Source organism: Protomyctophum parallelum (genome assembly GCF_964188405.1).
Source record: "Protomyctophum parallelum genome assembly, chromosome: 4".
Classification (NCBI taxonomy): domain Eukaryota; kingdom Metazoa; phylum Chordata; class Actinopteri; order Myctophiformes; family Myctophidae; genus Protomyctophum; species Protomyctophum parallelum.
In genome coordinates this window covers 29,437,918-29,455,833 of record NC_139700.1, presented here as the reverse complement: position 1 = coordinate 29,455,833, position 17,916 = coordinate 29,437,918, and the positions used below count along the sequence as shown (strand labels likewise).

Genomic DNA, 17,916 nt, shown 5'->3' with positions numbered 1-17,916 from the left:
GTGCTGCTGTTGCACGTTAGATTCTGTTATTAACCACTTTCAACCTGGCATCCATATTTGGGCATATCATTATAGGTGAACATTTAACCCTTTTTTTGTTCAAACAAACAAACATAAATAAATAAGAACGTTTTTTTTCTTTTTTTACTTTTACATTTCAAGGACCCCCAGTTTCATAAGCATAATGCCACATTCCCTCATTTTTATGTAATTTTCTAGCTCTGTAACCCCACACTGTAACATCCTAACTGTGATAGTGTCCAAATGGAACCAAATGGACCAAATGGTGTCATTTGAACAACTCTCAGTAGTCAGCAGACGGTATAAATTGACTTTTCTTTCTCACATTTTTCGATTATGGTTATTGAACCCTTGCGTTTTCCGTCCTTTCCTCATTCATGTCTTTCATTCCAGATGCAATGAACCACCAGAACGCCTACAAGTTCAAGACCTCCAATAGCATGGTGTCTGGCAGCAACCACCTGCAAGGGGGCGTGGCTGTAGGCGGGTCCTACCGACAGCAGCGCTCAGGGCCACACCTCTTCCAGCAGCAGCCTCTCAATCTCAGCCAGGTAGGAACATACATAGATATATAAATAAGAAAGCTAGATGGCTCACCCGCGCTCTGGCCAATGGAGAGCGGCGTTGCTACGTGGCGGCCATCTTACCGAGGGGCAGCATAACATTGTGTCTATGGGGCATGTACTTTTTAAATAACCATAACTTGTTACATTTTCGACCGATTTTCAAACGGTTTGGTTTGTTATAAACGTCAGAGAGCATACTTATATGCTTTTATATGACATTCATATAAAAAACTAAATTAAGCAGATAAGCGTCCCGAATCATAGCCAAAGGCTGCCATTGAACATACTGTACTGTAGCCCCTTAGCAAGATGGCCGCCGAGTAAACTATGTCAGAGACTCCGCCTTGAGTCATCTAGACTTTATATATATAAAGTATATATAAAGTATACTTTATATATATATAAAGTATATATATATATATATATGTCTATGGGAAAGTAGACATAAAGGTAGACGCCCCTTTCGGCTCTGGAGCGTATGTGCTCATGGGAGGGCAAGAAATTCCCGAGATTCCTTGCGAAGCACCGCGGAAGCATGAATGTGCGTCACAGAGCGCATGATCGGGTCTCGGAAAAGATGCGCTGTGATTGGCCAGTAGTCACTTGAGTGTCTATAATTGTGATATGGCTCTTCCTGGTTCTGAAATAAAGATCTAAGTTGAATTGATTTAAAAACAGAGCATCACGTCTCCGCTGGCTTTGCAGGTGCAGCAGCACATGGTCGTGGAGCGGAGCGGCGGCCACCGGCGCCAGCAGGCCTACATCACGCCCACCATCGCCGCGCAGGCCCCCTACTCCTTCCACCACGGCAGCCCCTCCCACACGGGCCACAATGTGCACCACACGCACCTGACCGCCACGCACCTGCCCGGCCAGCCGCCACCGCCGCACCTCTACGCCTATGCCACCGCAGCGGCGCCCGCCGCCCTGGGCTCCACCGGCACCGTGGCCCACCTGGTGCAGGGGTCGGCGCGCCACGCCGGCTACCCGCCGGGCAGCATCGTGCACCAGGTGCCCGTCAGCATGGGCCACAGCGTGCTGCCGTCGCCCACGCTGCACCACAGCCAGTACCAGGCCCAGTTCGCCCACCACCACCACCACCACCACCACCAGGCCTACATCAGCGCCTCGCCCGCCTCCACCGTCTACACTGGATACCCCCTGAGCCCCACCAAGGTCAACCAGTACCCTTACCTCTAGACCAGTGATTCTCTTTTTTTCTTTCTTTCTTCTTCTTTTTTGTTTTTGTGAATTTCAAGGATCCCCAGTTTGATATATGATTTTAATTTTTTTTTATCTCTGCAACCCCCAGATGTACACTGTAAAGTCCTCAGTGTTAATTTCACTCTGAGAGCGTACAAATGGAACTTGAACATTCAGGTTTCATTTGTATGCTCTCGCACTCGGGAGTCACAGAGCCCTACGTTGAGAACCACTGCTCTAGACCAGACACAGGACAGACACTGGAGAGCCTCGAACCCAGCACTGCTGCTGCTGCTGCCCCTGGACCCCCCCCCCCCTCCCCCAAACCTCAGACACAAACAGAGACAGAGGAACGTTGCAATCCTCGTCAAACTAACTTGAAGATTATATATGACAGAGGAAAGAGGGAATAAAAAAAAGAAAACATACACAGCCCCTCCAGAAGGAAACAAGAGGGGTGGAATTTAAGAGGGGCAGTTCAAGGGGTTTTCTGTTGGTTTTTCGATTAGTTTTTATTTTGTCCAGTTCTTTTTTCTTTTTTTTTGTTGTTTATTATTTCGTTACCCTCTTTCTCTTTGTTTTGTGCTCTGCTTTCTGGAAAACGTAACGTCCCGTGCATTTTACAGCGAGGCCTCTGGAAAAGAGGCCTTCTTCTCGGGAGAGGCGTAGGTTTTCCGCGATGGAATCAATTGTTTATATTTAAAATTTCTTTAGCATTTTAGTTTTTCCTCTCCCTCTTGAAATAGGGAAGTGACTGTTGAACAGGGGTTACTCTCTGGAAGTTTGGATTCCCAAGAAGATTTGGGAAATGGTGAAATACGAAAACCTGCTGCTGTTCAAAGAAAAAAATTAAATATCGATGGCCTTGAACTGTCTTAAAATATTTCCAAATCATTAATGGTGGTGACAGGGGGGCGACAACCCTACCCGCCCGCCCCACCCCAACCCTTCTCTGGCTATGGAGGCGTCTGGAAATATAACCAATATAAGACAAAAACAAACTTTGTAGTGTATTTATAGATAACTTTCTCTTTTATGTTTTACCTTTATGATGATACTTCAGTTTTAGCTATAGGTGTCTTAGCTGGGCCCCGGTTCTTAGAATGTAGCAGGTCTGCACCTGTTTGTTTTATGAAGAAAACTTTTTTTGTTCGGTTATTGTTTCGTCCTCCCCCAATCGATTTATTTGTTCATTGTGATTGCACAAAGTTGTTATAATAACATAGGCATGTACAACGTGATTGTCTGTGTGTGCTACTGTTAGCCGTGTGTGTGTGTGTGTGTGTGTGTGTGTGTGTGCGTGTGTGTGTGTGTGTGTGTATGTGAGTAGCTCCTCCTCTAAAAACCCTACTCCGTCTAATAGGTGTGACCCTCTTTCCCTCGTAGTGCCTTACAGATATAAAGACATAGTTTACTTGGCTCGGGCACTGAGACAGCCATCAGAGGTTATACCCAGGGCATGGTCACACACCTTTAGGCTGTCCCTTGAAGTACGGAATACATCCCTTATTTTGAAACTATGAATATGAGTCCCTTATTGAACTGATACGGGACACACTTTGTTCTTTATTTTTTGGGGGAATCTATCAGATGACACATCTTTCACATTAAAACAGCTCATATACACAACAGGTTGTTAAGTGCCGTGGTTGACCGGCATGCCGCTTGTAGCGCTTGTGATGTGCGACCATACCCTGAAGCCTCATTTATACATACATGTCGGCATCAAGTGCCAAAAATAGCTGATCTACAAGGTCACAATGAATCACATCCATGACGTTGTGAGCACGTGGATAGCCTATTTTTGGTATGTGATACCATCATCGACATACGACGGGCCATAAATTGGGGAGAGAGAAAGACATGGATGGTACCCTGGTTCAGTTGTACCGCAGCTCTCTTCCAGGTGTAAGCTCGGCCCTTGCTGTTCCTTGTCCTTAACGACAAACACACTATATAGGTGACGATGATTAACGTCAGAGTTCAAAATCAAAACTGACCTATTTTAATATTACGTGTGCATGAGATAACTTGCCTGGGGGTACTTAACCAAAGTCGTTAGATCAATTATTAGTTTGGTTTGTTCTGGATATAAATGTAAATATATAAACATGTACAGTATAGCTGTAAGACTCTACAAGAGTGGTACCCATAATGATGTGGCTTTAGTTTGGAATATATTTGTTTGTTTTGTTTTTGTTTTCATCGAACAAGGGAATTAACGCACAGGGATTACAGAGCAGAGTCATTAGCACATGGATCTGTTTGGACTCCTGTAAAACACGGAACAACGGAATGTGATGTTCAAAAGTACTAACATGAGATTATGATTATGTATGATTATGATCATGAGGGGACGAGTTTCGGTATATTGTTCGAGCTGTAATAGACGTCATTCTTAAAAAGGTTAAAAGCTAGGCCTGATGGGAAGTGGCGGCGATCCTGTGAGGCCAGAGAAAGCCTGGTTTGCGATGGAGAGGTAGAGGTGCTGAGGGCTTTTTGAGAGATTCTGTGTAGGCGCGAGTGAGTGAAGGGCTGGTAGAGATTGGTTTAGGTAGGGACCGCGGACGCGGAGCGCAGGGTGAAATATTCCTTATCGTAAACTGGACAAAAAGATTAGCATGTTGGCACTGTGCAGGTTGGTTGTGACACTGAGCCCAGGTGGTTAGTTGGAGCCGTGGGGGGCACTGCAGAAATGCTCACCTACAGTATGGAGCCCAATTGAAAGCTTTGGCGAAGGAACGACGTATTTTCGATGCAACAACGTCATTACATCGACTTTTTCGCTGATGTCATAAAATGTAGTCTTAACTCTGACGCAAGGCATTTTTGTTGATATTGTCATAGCTTTTTGGGCAGATATATGGAAGTTATTTGAATTGTTCTGTTGTGAGTGTTGGGTAGCACTATAAGGCATACGCAGAGGGAACATAGCAGAATGCCAGGGTGTACACCTGGAAGGGCATCTGGAAATTTGTATTCATTATTTTAATTGTCACTTGTCCAGGTACATCGCGGACATGGCCACACACCCCCGAACACATACAGTACATAATGTGACCAATTAGGGCTGTCGCTGTTTGCTGCTTGATTTAACAGACGTCATTTCCTCTTAGCCAATGAATACAATCTACTCTCCTTTTGTTATTTTTGTCTTCATTAAGTGAGCGCATAAGAAGTGCTAGTGACTTTAGTGAAAGCCTTCCCTTTCCCCTGCCATGGTACAGTACATGGTCTGCCACAGTACTTGCATTTTAAGTTACCCCCCCCCCCTCCCCGGTTTCTTCTTCTTCACATTAGACTGAACATTTACATGGCTGTAGGTATGTTGTTTATTTTTTGAGATTGTTGCAATAATTGTTGTGGGTGTACAGTCATATGTAGTATTCAATGTAGGTGGAAAGTGTTCCAACACTGATGATGATCGTTATCGGTGTTGAGCTGATGATAATCCAATGGGGCCCTTGTAGGCCTACTGTAGGTAGCTCACTGTAGACTTGTGTATGCAAACACCCAGGTTTAAAAACAACAACAACAACAACAACAACAACCCAGCAATCCTCTAACCTTGATGAAAACTCCTGATGGGCCCAACAGAGGCTCGTCACCCATATTCCACACTCTTCCCGCACCCCCACCCCATCAGGCCTTTGGATCCTAGCAGTCAAAGATGTGATATTACGTATTAGAACCTTGCTGGTTATGCCATTCTTTTATATTCAATTTTTTGGTGTGATTTCTATTATTAGCTTGTGTTTGCTTTATTCATATAAGGTGATCTGGGGGGCCTAAGCAAGCATGCACGCGCGCACACACACACACACACACACACACACACACACACACACACACACACACACACACACACACACGCATGCACATGCAAACACACACACACACACACACACACACACACACACAGGAGATGTTTTTTCCATTTAAATAGTTTTCCTTTTTTCGGCTCCTCGATCACGAGGCAGACTACTGAAACATTCCACTGTTCAAGAGGAATCTTGCTTTATACCCATAGGACACTGTTGTCTGGGCAGGTCACCCTTCTCTTCATGGGGACATCGCTGTCATACTCAGACTATATTCTCTCCTCCCACCAAAGAATTCAACACACTCGCAGTACTAGCAACACCTCCCCTTACCCCCAACTCCCACTCGCTTGCAACAGTAGCTAGGCAATACGTTCTGCATTTAAACCATCTCTGAGAAAACACTTTACAAGTACGTTAATGGACATGTAATTTCTACCCCCACAGCAAATGTTGGTGTGCATGTCATATAAAGAATTTACCGTACCGTACACAAAGTAGCGTGCGCATACACACACACACACACACGCACACACACACACACACACACACACACACACACACACACACACACACACACACACACACACACACACACACACAGTAGTTGTTTTGGTTAGAGTTGCCAGTGTTTCTGTACATTAACTTTTTAAAAGAAAATCTGATTATTAATCACTCTTTCCCCCTAAATACATCAAGTTGTGATAATTTAATTTGTTCACTAAATATCTAACTTCTCTCCAAATTGTTTTATATACAAGTTGTTGTTTTCTTTTTTTACATTGTCGATGTTGTAGCTTTATCAATGTTGTAAGAAAATGAATTTGTACAAAAAAGATATATATGTTTTAAGTTAGCGTGCCATGGAATGGAATGACCTGTAAAGTAAATTAATCAAAAATATACCAACAATACCTTTACAAATGTGGTCACCTGCACAAAATGAATGTATTATGACCTGCCTGAGATGCTTTAGATCTTTCTCACTGGGTGACCATTTTAGTTTGAATTTGATTTCCACATCATTTGTGACCATGCATGATGCAATAATTTATAAATGTGATCCAGCAATGATTTACTAGTAATACAGAAGAACTCATGAAAAGATTAGTGAACTCCTCTTATTATAATGCGAGAGTAAAAAAAGAAGAAAAAAAGAAAGGATCTTAAAACTCAAGCCAAGAGATGCCCTACTACACTCAACATTTTGTTAATGGAAAATAACTTCTAGATGTGTGTGATGTTTGTTTACCACCCTATTTCATATTACGATAGCCTATGTTTTGTGTTTTGTGAAAAAGACGAATCAGAAGTATGAGCATTAATGTAGATGGAGTGACCTTACAATTACCAAAATGTGCTTAAGTAGAGAGTGAAGGTATTTTTTTGCTCGTCAAGAGTTGCGCATAGCCTACCCAGACTAGCAATTTTAATTTTAGAATACTGCCTTCCAAATAACCAACAGTACCCTCAAAGCTTTAAAAGGTGTAGTTTTAATTGGAGACAGCTGTGTGAACCGGCCCGACGCCTGGTGTTTTTACAGCTTTGCTATTGTTAGTACTCAATCTACACAAGACGTCTGTCACACTTCCAAACTTTGCCCACAGTGTGTGATTCTGAACGTTGAGAAACATTCCTAAGAAAAGGCACAGCACATACACAGTGCTACAGTACGTTAGTCTTCTCTGGCCAAACTCCTCAGAAATGACTTGAAGCTGCAGGAGGAACATGAATATAATCAGACAGCCCTGTCATGCCCCTCAGCTCATATTATGTTTCAGTCATTTGGTAAGATTTGCAAATGCCTCCCAATGTGAAACAAGATTTATGGATGGGTGTTAGCTGGCCCCATCTGTGACCTCCACCCTCCTCTGTAACTGACTTGGTCAGATCTGTCCAAAACGGACATATTTGTGCATTTTTCTGAACATTATCATTGTATCAAAAATGTAAAGCTAAAGCCTGGTAGAATTAGCTTACAACCTTTTAAATCGGTTTCTTTGCCAGCCTGCCCCAAGAGGCGTGTTCCTGGTCGGGAACGTGCTTCCATGAGTCCATGTTAAATTCAGCACAGGCTAGCAATTTTTTTTTTTTTTTGAGAATTTAACCATTTTGCCCTTTGCCCCTGAGCCAGATCTTTTTACTTTTGTCAGTCATGGCGCCACAGCGGAAGGGGAGGTCACAGATGGGGATATAGGTGTTAGCGGTCGAGAGTTGTTTGTTTCTTTGTTGATGTTTCTGTTGTTCTGTTTTTACCTTTTGTTAAGGAGTTCCACTCCTTCTCGCTGGCTTTTCTTTGGGGGAATTCAGGGTGAGGTGGTCATGGTTTGATGCCGTCACTGGTGGTCGATCACAATTAGCGCAAAATAACAAACCAAATAAATATTGGAATCAATTTCCCCAATCTCCGGTAATGTAAGGTCTTTCAAAAATATGTCTTTTCACGTCAGAGCCGGAACCAAAGAAAGATATGTCATCTATCATGATAATGGTTCACAGTAAAATCCTCAGTGTTCATTTATCGACTATCGTCGGTTTATACATTTAACCATCCATTTGGTTACATTACACACTGCCAGGTGTCAGATGAAATTTATACATTGAAAGTCAAATTACACCTGCTTACGCAGCAGGAAATACATATACCTCTTGTGATTCACCAGAGCCAGATTTTAAATCCCATTTTCCCTAGTATAAATAGCACCTTATCTGTGGGGTTTGGTTTGAGTTACGTGCAGTACAGTAGGCTACATCAGCCTTGTCAGTAGGCTACATCTCAGAATGACAACAGTAGGCCTACACTACTGCAGAGCCTACTACAAAACTACATTGAACTGCAGAGCTCAAAACAACATATTAAGTAAACTACTATAGCCATCACACCGAACTGGAATTCTATGTATGCGGGTGGATTCTGCCAATGCTTTTCAATGAGAATGCAGCGTTTTTCTGCGAAAATCCTCAAAGGGCAACAAACCCCTCCGTTCCCATTGAAAAGCATTGGTAGAATCCGCCCTCATAGGAAAAATTCCAGTTCGGTGGGACTGCACCCTAAGTGCATCAAACCCTGACCGCCTTTTGTGTCCATTGCTGTATGGTTTCTCAACGGTGTTGATAAAGCTAACGTGTGCTGTAGTATTTTCATAATAGTATACATATTTGTTGATTGTGTTTCATTTACATATTCTTTGTTTATTTGGGGTGTGATGTCTGATTATTTCAATCCGTTTATGTAGCGTTTACGTATACCCTTTTTCTTAGCCTAATTATATTAAGTATGTTATGAGAATGGATATTTTACTGGCTTTATAGAATGTTTAAAATAAATATGATAATGACAATAAGAAGAATGATTAATTAAAACCTCCTAACACATTGAGTACTTGCTATTAAGCGCTTGTGTTGCCATTATGATGTTGTGTGCTTATCTTTAATCATTTTCGTTGTAGAAAAATGGAGTGAATTTATATTAGGCTTCGAAAAAAACCCACAAAAAAAACCCCAACTAATGATAGCATTGTGAATCTTACAAGGAGGATTTTAACAGGCAGACACCTTGGTCAAATAGAAGAATATAGTTATTTTAATTGTCCTCTTTACTAACTGTAGGGTGAGAGGGGGCTGGCGTTTGTGGTGAACTATGTTATAGCTTGTTATTCACTGTTACTTTTGATCATTTTTTCGGTCTCCGAGGTGAATCGAGTTATTAATGAGAAATTTGTATGCTCACATATGCATATTGTATATGTGTAGAAAAATGTAATCACACTTTGTCTTGGATTTACATTAAACTGTTAAGTCACGGCACCGGTGTCTTTGTCTTGTCTTGATGTGTGTGTGTGTAGTGCACTTGTTGTTGTACTATTCTTTTGTCTTTTACGGCTTCCGCCTTTATATATTTTTTATAGAGGGACAGACAGTAGGCTGACAGGAAATGGGGAGAGAGATGGGGGAGTGACATGCAGTAAAGGCCGTCGGGATCGGGAGTCGAACCCGCGGCACACAGCCAGACTGGATTACCACTAGCCAAGGTGCCTGGACCGCTGAGCCACGGCCCAGGCGATGTACTATTCTTTTGAGGGCCAAATGATCCTGAAGTACAGTAGAATCACCCTGGTCCTCACGAGAAATGGTTGTTTCATGGATTTGGGGCTTACAATTAAGAAAAAGATTCAGGTTGGAGTTAGTTGGGAATAGACATAGGCCTACTGTAGGGCTGAAGTGGTTCATTATTTGTACTTTTCCCTTCTAGATTTTTTTGTGGATTCAAAAGTACAATATTTGTCTTTGTCTTGGAAATAACATAATAATGAGACAGCTTTTACAAAAGAAGATTTGTTTCTGTTGACAGATGAAATCTTTTCAATAGTTTTCTTTTTCAAAGGAATAATGGTTTCAGGGTGTCTGTTTACATTGGAGAAAAACAAACTAAAGAAATGAACTAAAAGTCAAACAAAAACACAATTATACTAACCTAACTAACAAAAATACAATAAATTAGATCAAACGAAAAACTGCCTGGGTTCGATTCCCGCTCGGGACGCTGTGGGCGCTGGCTGCGTGTCCTCTCCTCCGAGAGGACACGAAAGGGCCTTTCTGTGTGGAGTTTGCATGTTCTCCCCGTGTCCCCTAGGGTAGGTATACCCTCACAAAAAAAACATGCAGTAATCCTGGTCTCTAAACTGCCTCCCCGTGGCCAGCCGGGGCACCTGATGGAGGGGAAGGGAAAACTCCCCCCTGTCAGGTGTAAAGGAGCGACTTGGACACTCATGCATGAAGGAAGCATGAATTGGGGTTACAAAATCATGGGATGAAAAATAGTTTAAAAAAAAGACAGCTGATGGATGGAAATTAAGCTCCACCCACACTGCAGCTTGCGGTGTCTGCGTGGATGGGAAGAACGGATAAGGAAGGAAGTGTAGGTGCAGGTGGGACCTGTCAATGATTGCAGCCACCTGCTTTCAATCACCCAATTTACTCTGCCAGCTCTACTCTTGTCGGCACCACACCCATTCTCCACACTCTCCATTCACGACCTTATCGGAAGTACCAAAATATCCTTGAGGGGGCGTCAACATATGTGTCATGTGGTAGTGGCCGCCATACTTCTGGGATTGTCTGGTTTGTTTACATTGAGCGACTAGTGTGCTAGTAGGTTATATGTTCTTTTTTTGAACTGACATCTCACAATGGTGCAGAATAGTGCCACAGCAGGTCACGTTGAGGGAATGAGCCAGAAAACGGAATTCGATTTTCAGCTCTCCAGCATGGAGACGGCATCAAGGAACCCAAATTGAACGGCGCAGAGACATAACGTTAAACAAAGTATCTAAGCACAGTGTTTGTTCACGACATTTTCCTTGTCCTTGCAAATTATATCGAGCCTGATGTTCTTTCTATCCATCCTGGATGGCAACACAGTTTTCTAGATAAAGGGGGTGGTGGGGTGGTTCAATTTACCTGCTGGCTCATCTTACCCCGTTCTCCCCTATGGACTTGACACTGAGTTGTCGCAACTGCAACTCTCTCATCTAAACGGCGTTGGCTCGATCTGGGTGGGTGACGCGACGCGAGCCTGTTCAGTGTTGACGAGAGAGCCAAACAAACAGAGAGAGCAGAGCAGAGAGTGAACGTGATACAGAGAAAGTCTGTGTTATAAAGTTTGTAGTAACTGACTGAACCTTTGTATATAGTGTCTGAGATCTGTGTATAAAGAGTGGCGGACTGGCTCGTTGTGAAAACGTGGGAAATTTCCAGGCGAAGAGCAAAGACATGTTTTGTGTGCTAAATTGGCTAGTGCATAGCTTCAAGTACAGTTTAGACTTTACGATCCTTATCGACTTTAGAGTAGGCTACCGTGTTAAAGTGTGTTTTCTTCTGCCATAACTTATTCTTCGGGAAGGTATGTGTTTTTGTTTTTATTTGGGGCATCAGGGTAAGCACGTTATATTTAGCATTTAATTTCTACATGTTTGAAGATGCAAGGCTCAGCTGGTGTCTGCAGTAAAGGGGGGTATTGAATTGAATTGAAATATTTATTAACAGTTTGTAGAATTACAGTACATTTCAAGCACAAACTCAATACAAAGACTGTTAACTGTGAGTGGACGACCCAACAGGGTCCACATTGTTCAATTCATCAAAACATTTAGAGACATATAGACACTTCTTTGTAGCCGTAGCCTGAAAACCCACCTTTTCAGACTCCATCATGGCCCATAGCACTTACCCTAACCCCTTAGATAGCATTTCTGTTGGCTTAGATAGCATTTGACACAGACTTATAGCATGTTATGTAGACAGCACTATAATTGTATTGTATAGCCTATAGTCATAGCACGCCATAGTACATATGTATAGCATAGTAGTAAATATGTATAGTTTATAGCCTATGTATAGTGTATGTATAGTTTCATTATATAGATATTCCACTGTTACTTTCTTAGCTTATGCATGTTTCATGATAAATGCTTTTATGTGACGTATTCCCATGCTTTTGTTCTTGCTTAAATGTAAGTCGCTCTGGATTAAGAGCGTCTGCTAAATGCCTAAATTGTAAATTGTAAATTGTATGTAGTTAAAGAACAGAACAGGAATTCATCATATAGGAAGCAAAAAGGGAAAAGATACATATACAGTGAGGGGAAAGGGGGGGGGGCGGTGGGGGGATAACACGTTATAGACTGAGTCGTAGATTGAAAATGTCGATAAAATAATCTACGAGAGTCTAAATCCTAGGCTATAGTTCAAGGTCTGCTAAAACGATTTTATGGCTTGTTTGAGTTAATTGTTTCCATTGGGGTGCTCAATGCGAATACAAGACGGGTCACGGCTCGCCCCTTTTCCAACTCGCCACAAGCGGCGAAGATCGGTCGCCCCAACGGGGAGATCGATCGCCCCAAAGCCCGGAGAAGTCGCCCCCAAAAGTCTGGAGAAGTCGCCCCCAAAAGTCCGGACAAGTCGCCCCGTAAAACCGTTGTATTTTCGAGCTAACTGCAGAGAGAGGGATTTTACCTGTGCTTTTAAATAGAGAGAGAGAGATTTTTACATGTAGCTGTTATGACTCACTGACAGCTGTTTGATTGTGCTGCGCTCGTTGCATATTCCTGTGTTGCCTTTGTGATGACTGGGGGGATAATCTGGGATCGACTACTACTACTACAGTCTTGACATACAACATGATGTGTGATGATGTTGCTTTGGTTGTTATTATGACTGAGTTTTTAAAGTAAAGAAGAGTTTTGTTTAAGCTGTGTCATGGTCCACTGATTCACAATAGTAGCCTACTTTTAAACAGAGATAGAGAGAGATTTTTACCTGTACAATATTTTTACCTGTACTTTGAGATTTTTCCTGTATATATATATATATATATATATATATACATATATATATGCCTCAGCCTAAAATCTTCATGATTTGATTTGAGTCATTTTCAAAAATCCACCTGTTGGTGGCACTGTAAACTGGACAATGTGAAAAGGGTGGGATATATTCCTCAGCCTAGTATGAAAGTCTGTGAAAGATTTCACAGACTCCAGGTCCCCAGCTAAATCTTTAACTCTAACAAGTACTGTACTTTTAGGCAGAGATAGAATAGTACAACAATAGTACAACAACAACAACAACAACTAATTTCAGCAATGGAGGAATGGAACACCTTTCCAGAATGGAATTTCAAGTACTTTACTTTTAGGCAGACATAGCAGAATAGTACGACAACAACTAATTTCAGTAACAATGGAGGAATGGAACACCTTTCCAGAATGGAATTTCCAGAACAATGGAGGGGGATGAGCCAATCATTATCCATGCATCATTTTCATTTGACCAACAACAACAAACTGGTTCTAAATGTTCTCCTTTGACAAACAACATTGATTCTAAATGTTCTAATATGAGAAATAAGGTAAAATAAACATGAAATAAACATGGGCGAGATATCCGTGCTTTGGGGCAAGATATCCACACTGTGGGGCGAGATATCCACGCTTTAGGGGCGAGCTATCCACGGCTTGGGGCGAGCCGTCTTTACTTTTCGCGGGGGCGAGTTGGCAAAGGGGCGAGATATGACCTGTTACCCTCAATGCTATCTGGCATCTTGAGTTGCAATACTAACCCTAGCTGTGGTCCATAGCCAATGCTTCTATGATTCTGCCCTGCATTGCAGGGCAGAATCATAGAACCCATTCATCGAAACAGAAAAATCCTATAATCTTAATTTAACAATGCTAAATTGATCAAGATTGCATTGCAATAAAAAAAAAGCAAAAAGCTTGGATTATCCTGTATCTAGCAAATTGTTAAAACAAATCACTTGTAGACATGTTTTTGAGCTACTTTCTGTCCAATTCTGTGCACAGTGTGCAGGTGATAATTTTCTAAGTTTGAGTTTGGAAGCGCTCATTGGAAATCACACTCGACGGTCTACCACCTGTTGAAATTGCACATAATGCAGGAGGCAGCAGGCAGAATATGTATTATTGGAAACGACTGCTTCCAAACTCTTTAACATTTAAATTAATAATAACCTCAACGGAATTTACTGACAGAAAGTAGTAGAGATGTACAGATACGGGCCCAATACCATCACCCGTGATACCACCCTCAAGTACTCTGCCAGATACTCTGACCCGAGCTACCGAGGAGCAAAGCATTCGTTTGACACTAGGCTGAACGAATGTAACGGGAGCATGCATGTCTGACCCAGCATTTACAACAGTGAGTGCAGTGTTTTCTGTTTAGATGTATGGGCTGTCAAGGCCAGAAAGGTTGTTTTTTTGCCACTCCGTAGGCGTTCCTGACTTCCTGCATAACGTCCGGGTACGATGATGTCACAAGTCTCACAACACGCATAGCCTCTATTGTTGAAGTTGGGTGTAAGAGGTTTTTCCCTTCTTAATTAATCTTAATTGTTTCATTCCAGACTGTGGAGTCCAGACAGCAGGTGCAGATGAACTCTCCAGACTTGACCAGACCCGACTCAACCATGAAAGAGGAGGAACCTGAAGACCAGCTAGACCTCAGTAGGTTTTACAGTCTCTCTCTCTCTCTCTCTCTCTCTCTCTCTCTCTCTCTCTCTGCAGAAAATCGCCAAAAACAGTCTACTACAAGCCAAACATTGGATCACATCATACAGAAATATAATAATAATAATAATAATAAAACTTTATTTGTATAGCACCTTTCATGACATAAAATGCAGCTCAAAGTGCTTTACAGAACAATGGAGAATAAAAGAAAAGCAAGGCAACGACATTAAAAAAACAAGCAGTAATGCAATACAGTGAGGACATGAATAACAAAAAATATAAGATCACTTAAAAGCAATGTTGTAGAAGTGGGTCTTGAGCTGAGCTTTAAAAATGTCTACAGAGGCTGCCTGACGAAGGTACAGAGGGAGCTTGTTCCATGCCGATGGCCCGTAGAAGCAAAAAGCTGCTTCCCCATATTTTTTAGTTGCCATTTTTTTAGGCAAAGCGAGCAGGCCAGCAGTGGAAGACCTTAGCGGGCGGTTTGGGACATATTTAGGCAGGCAGTCATGTAGGTAGGAAGGTGCGAGACCATTGAGAGCTTTATAGACAAGTAAAATAATTTTAAAATCAATCCTAAAAACAACCGGAAGCCAGTGCAGTGATGCCAAAACTGGAGTAATATGTTCTCTCATCTTGCTGCATTTTGGACAAGTTGTAATCTGTCAGTTGTTTTCTTAGGCAGTCCTGAAAAAAGTGCATTGCAGTAATCAAGCCGAGAAAAAACAAAGGCGTGGATTAGCGTTTTTGCATCGTCCAAGGACACATAGGTTCTGATTCGTGCAATATTTCTAAGGTGAAAAAAGGCAATCTTGGTAACATGATTAATGTGTGAGTTAAAATTCAATTCGGAATCAATAATAACCCCCAGGTTCTTTACTGTACTGTTACTGTCTACAGTCAGTTTGCCAAGTCTGCTTAATATTGATTCTTTCTGCTCACTAGAACCGATTATGAGAACTTCTGTCTTGTCCTCATTTAGCTTGAGAAAGTTCTCACTCATCCAACATTTGATGCTAGACAGACAGGTAAGCAGCGGGTCTAAAGCACAGGGATCATCTGGAGCCACAGATAGATATAATTGGGTATCATCAGCATAGAAATGAAAATTGACTCCGTGATTGGCAATGAGTTCGCCCAATGGCAGTATGTACAAGGAGAAAAGCAGAGGGCCAAGAATCGATAAGGGCAACATTATTATTAGATTAATAAATGAGGTCATTAAAAGTTATTTCCATCAGACCACGAGTTCCAACAAAGTAATCCATTAGATATTTCCCAAAATTGTTTCAGGCTATTATTATAGTGGTAACGTATCATTATAAGTACACGGCATAATGTCTGTTATGCACATTCATCACTTTTCAACCGGGACACGACCCTCTCATCTACATTGAGTGTCAAAACATTGAGTATCATTGGAGCATTGGAGTTTGGAAGGGCTCGTTGGAAATCACTCAACGCTCCTGTGTACCAGCGATTTCTAAACGTCAAACTAAAGGTCTTTTCAGACGGGTGACGCAGGCGTTGTAACTTGTTTGTAAGTTACTCCCAAATCAGAGCTCGCACAATATTAATGGATTGATTTAATGCTCATATCGGTAAAAAAATATCGGCTCATTTAAATATTTGTTAAAACTCCATAATGTGTTTTTATTTTATTTTATTTTTATAATATAAGAATCTTGCTTAAACTTTGACGCCTGATTTTGAGTGTCCACTAGAACGACCTGGAAGAACCTGTACTTATTTAGTAACCATTTGGTCAGTTAGTAGGTTTGTACAACATTGAAGATGGATTTTAGAAATCCAGTGTTGACTATCATGTTATTTCTTTGCTCCTAGAAATCCTGCACATGGTTGTGTGTAAAGAGGAGGTTTCTTCTGAACAGGAGAGGAGCCCCAGTCTGCTCTACGAGGAACCAGAACCGCCACACATTAAAGAGGAACATGAGGAGCTACTGCAAAGACCAGAAGAGCCTGATGGGTCAATGTTGACATTACTCTCAGTGAAAACTGAAGTTGATGATGAAGACATCTCTTCACACTGCTCTGAAGTTGAAGTTGAAGTTGAATCGGACACTGAAGACAGTGATGATTGGGGGGAGACAAGCGGAGGTGTCCACACGGGAGAGAAATCTTTCCAGTGTAAACTGTGTAGCAAGAGATTCAGGCGTTTATTTGGTCTCAAGAGACACCAGTTGATCCATAATGGAGAAACACCTTCCCACTGTACACAGTGTGACAAAAGTTTCAATCGGTTTTCTCTCCTGAAGGCACACCAGCGCCTCCACACTGGAGAAAAGCCTTTCCAGTGTAAATATTGTGACAAGAGTTACAGTCAGTCTTCTTACCTGAAAAGACACCAACATGTTCACACTGGAGAAAAACCTTTCCAATGTAAACGTTGTGACAAGAGTTTCACCCTGTCGGATGACCTGAAGACACATCAGCATGTCCACACTGGCGAAAAACCTTTTCACTGTAAACATTGTGACAAGAGTTTCAGTGAGTCATTTAATCTGAAGGCACATAGGCGTATACACACAGGAGAAAAACCTTTCCATTGTAAATTCTGCCTCAAGAGTTTCAGACAGTCAGGTTCTTTAAAGGCACACCACCGTATCCACACTGGAGAAAAAACATTCTATTGTGAACATTGTGACAAGAGTTTCCGTGAGTCAAGTCAACTGAAGACACACCAGCTTGTCCACACCGGGGAAAAACCCTTTAACTGTGAACATTGCAACAAGAGTTTCAGTAGAGCACATCACCTTAAGTTACATCAGCGTATTCACAGTGGAGAAAAACCCTTCCACTGTGAACATTGTAACAAGAGTTTCAGTGATTTAGGTTCCCTCAAGAGACACAAGCGTGTCCACACAGGGGAAAAACCTTTCCACTGTAAACATTGCGACAAGAGTTTCAGTGAGTCAGCCAACCTGAAGAGACACGAGCGTATCCATACTGGATAAAAACCTTCCACTGTAAGCATTGCGTCAAGAGTTTCAGTCAGTCAGTCAGCCAACCTGATAGACATGAAGACACACGAAGGTTTTCCACACTGGAGAAAACTAGGGATGTGCCGATAAGACATTGTGGACTGTAGGCCATACGAATTCCGAGAGAAAAGTACCTGAAATGGGGTTTTCGATTTTCCTATGCAAGGCAATGGGAAAAATGTATTCACTAATTGTAGGCATATATAAATTAAACTTTTCTTTTGCAAATAAATGCTGTAGTACACCATTGATGTGTGAAGTAAATTTCATA

The 17,916-nt window shown here is 41.9% G+C and overlaps 1 protein-coding gene and 1 long non-coding RNA gene across 6 annotated transcripts in view; both read left to right on the top strand.

Moving 5' to 3' along the window:
* The window catches only part of hipk2 (homeodomain interacting protein kinase 2), a 146,949-nt gene extending 137,531 nt beyond the window's left edge, over positions 1-9,418 (top strand). For 3 of the 5 annotated variants that reach the window (XM_083763402.1, XM_083763401.1, XM_083763400.1), the window contains exons 15-17: positions 415-572; positions 1,293-1,763; positions 1,900-9,418. In XM_083763402.1, the coding sequence (XP_083619528.1) occupies positions 415-572; positions 1,293-1,763; positions 1,900-1,938 (668 nt within the window). In that variant the 3' untranslated portion in view covers positions 1,939-9,418. Of the gene's footprint in view, positions 1-414; positions 573-1,292 lie in introns of all 5 variants that reach the window. The other 2 variants (XM_083763404.1, XM_083763403.1) reach the window with 1 other exon arrangement.
* A 1,835-nt stretch (positions 9,419-11,253) lies between these two features.
* Positions 11,254-16,920, top strand: LOC310857803. Its single transcript, XR_014569175.1, has 3 exons — positions 11,254-11,513; positions 14,538-14,637; positions 16,489-16,920. It is a non-coding gene; the product is annotated as an uncharacterized lncRNA (long non-coding RNA).
* The last annotated feature ends 996 nt before the right edge of the window (positions 16,921-17,916 follow it).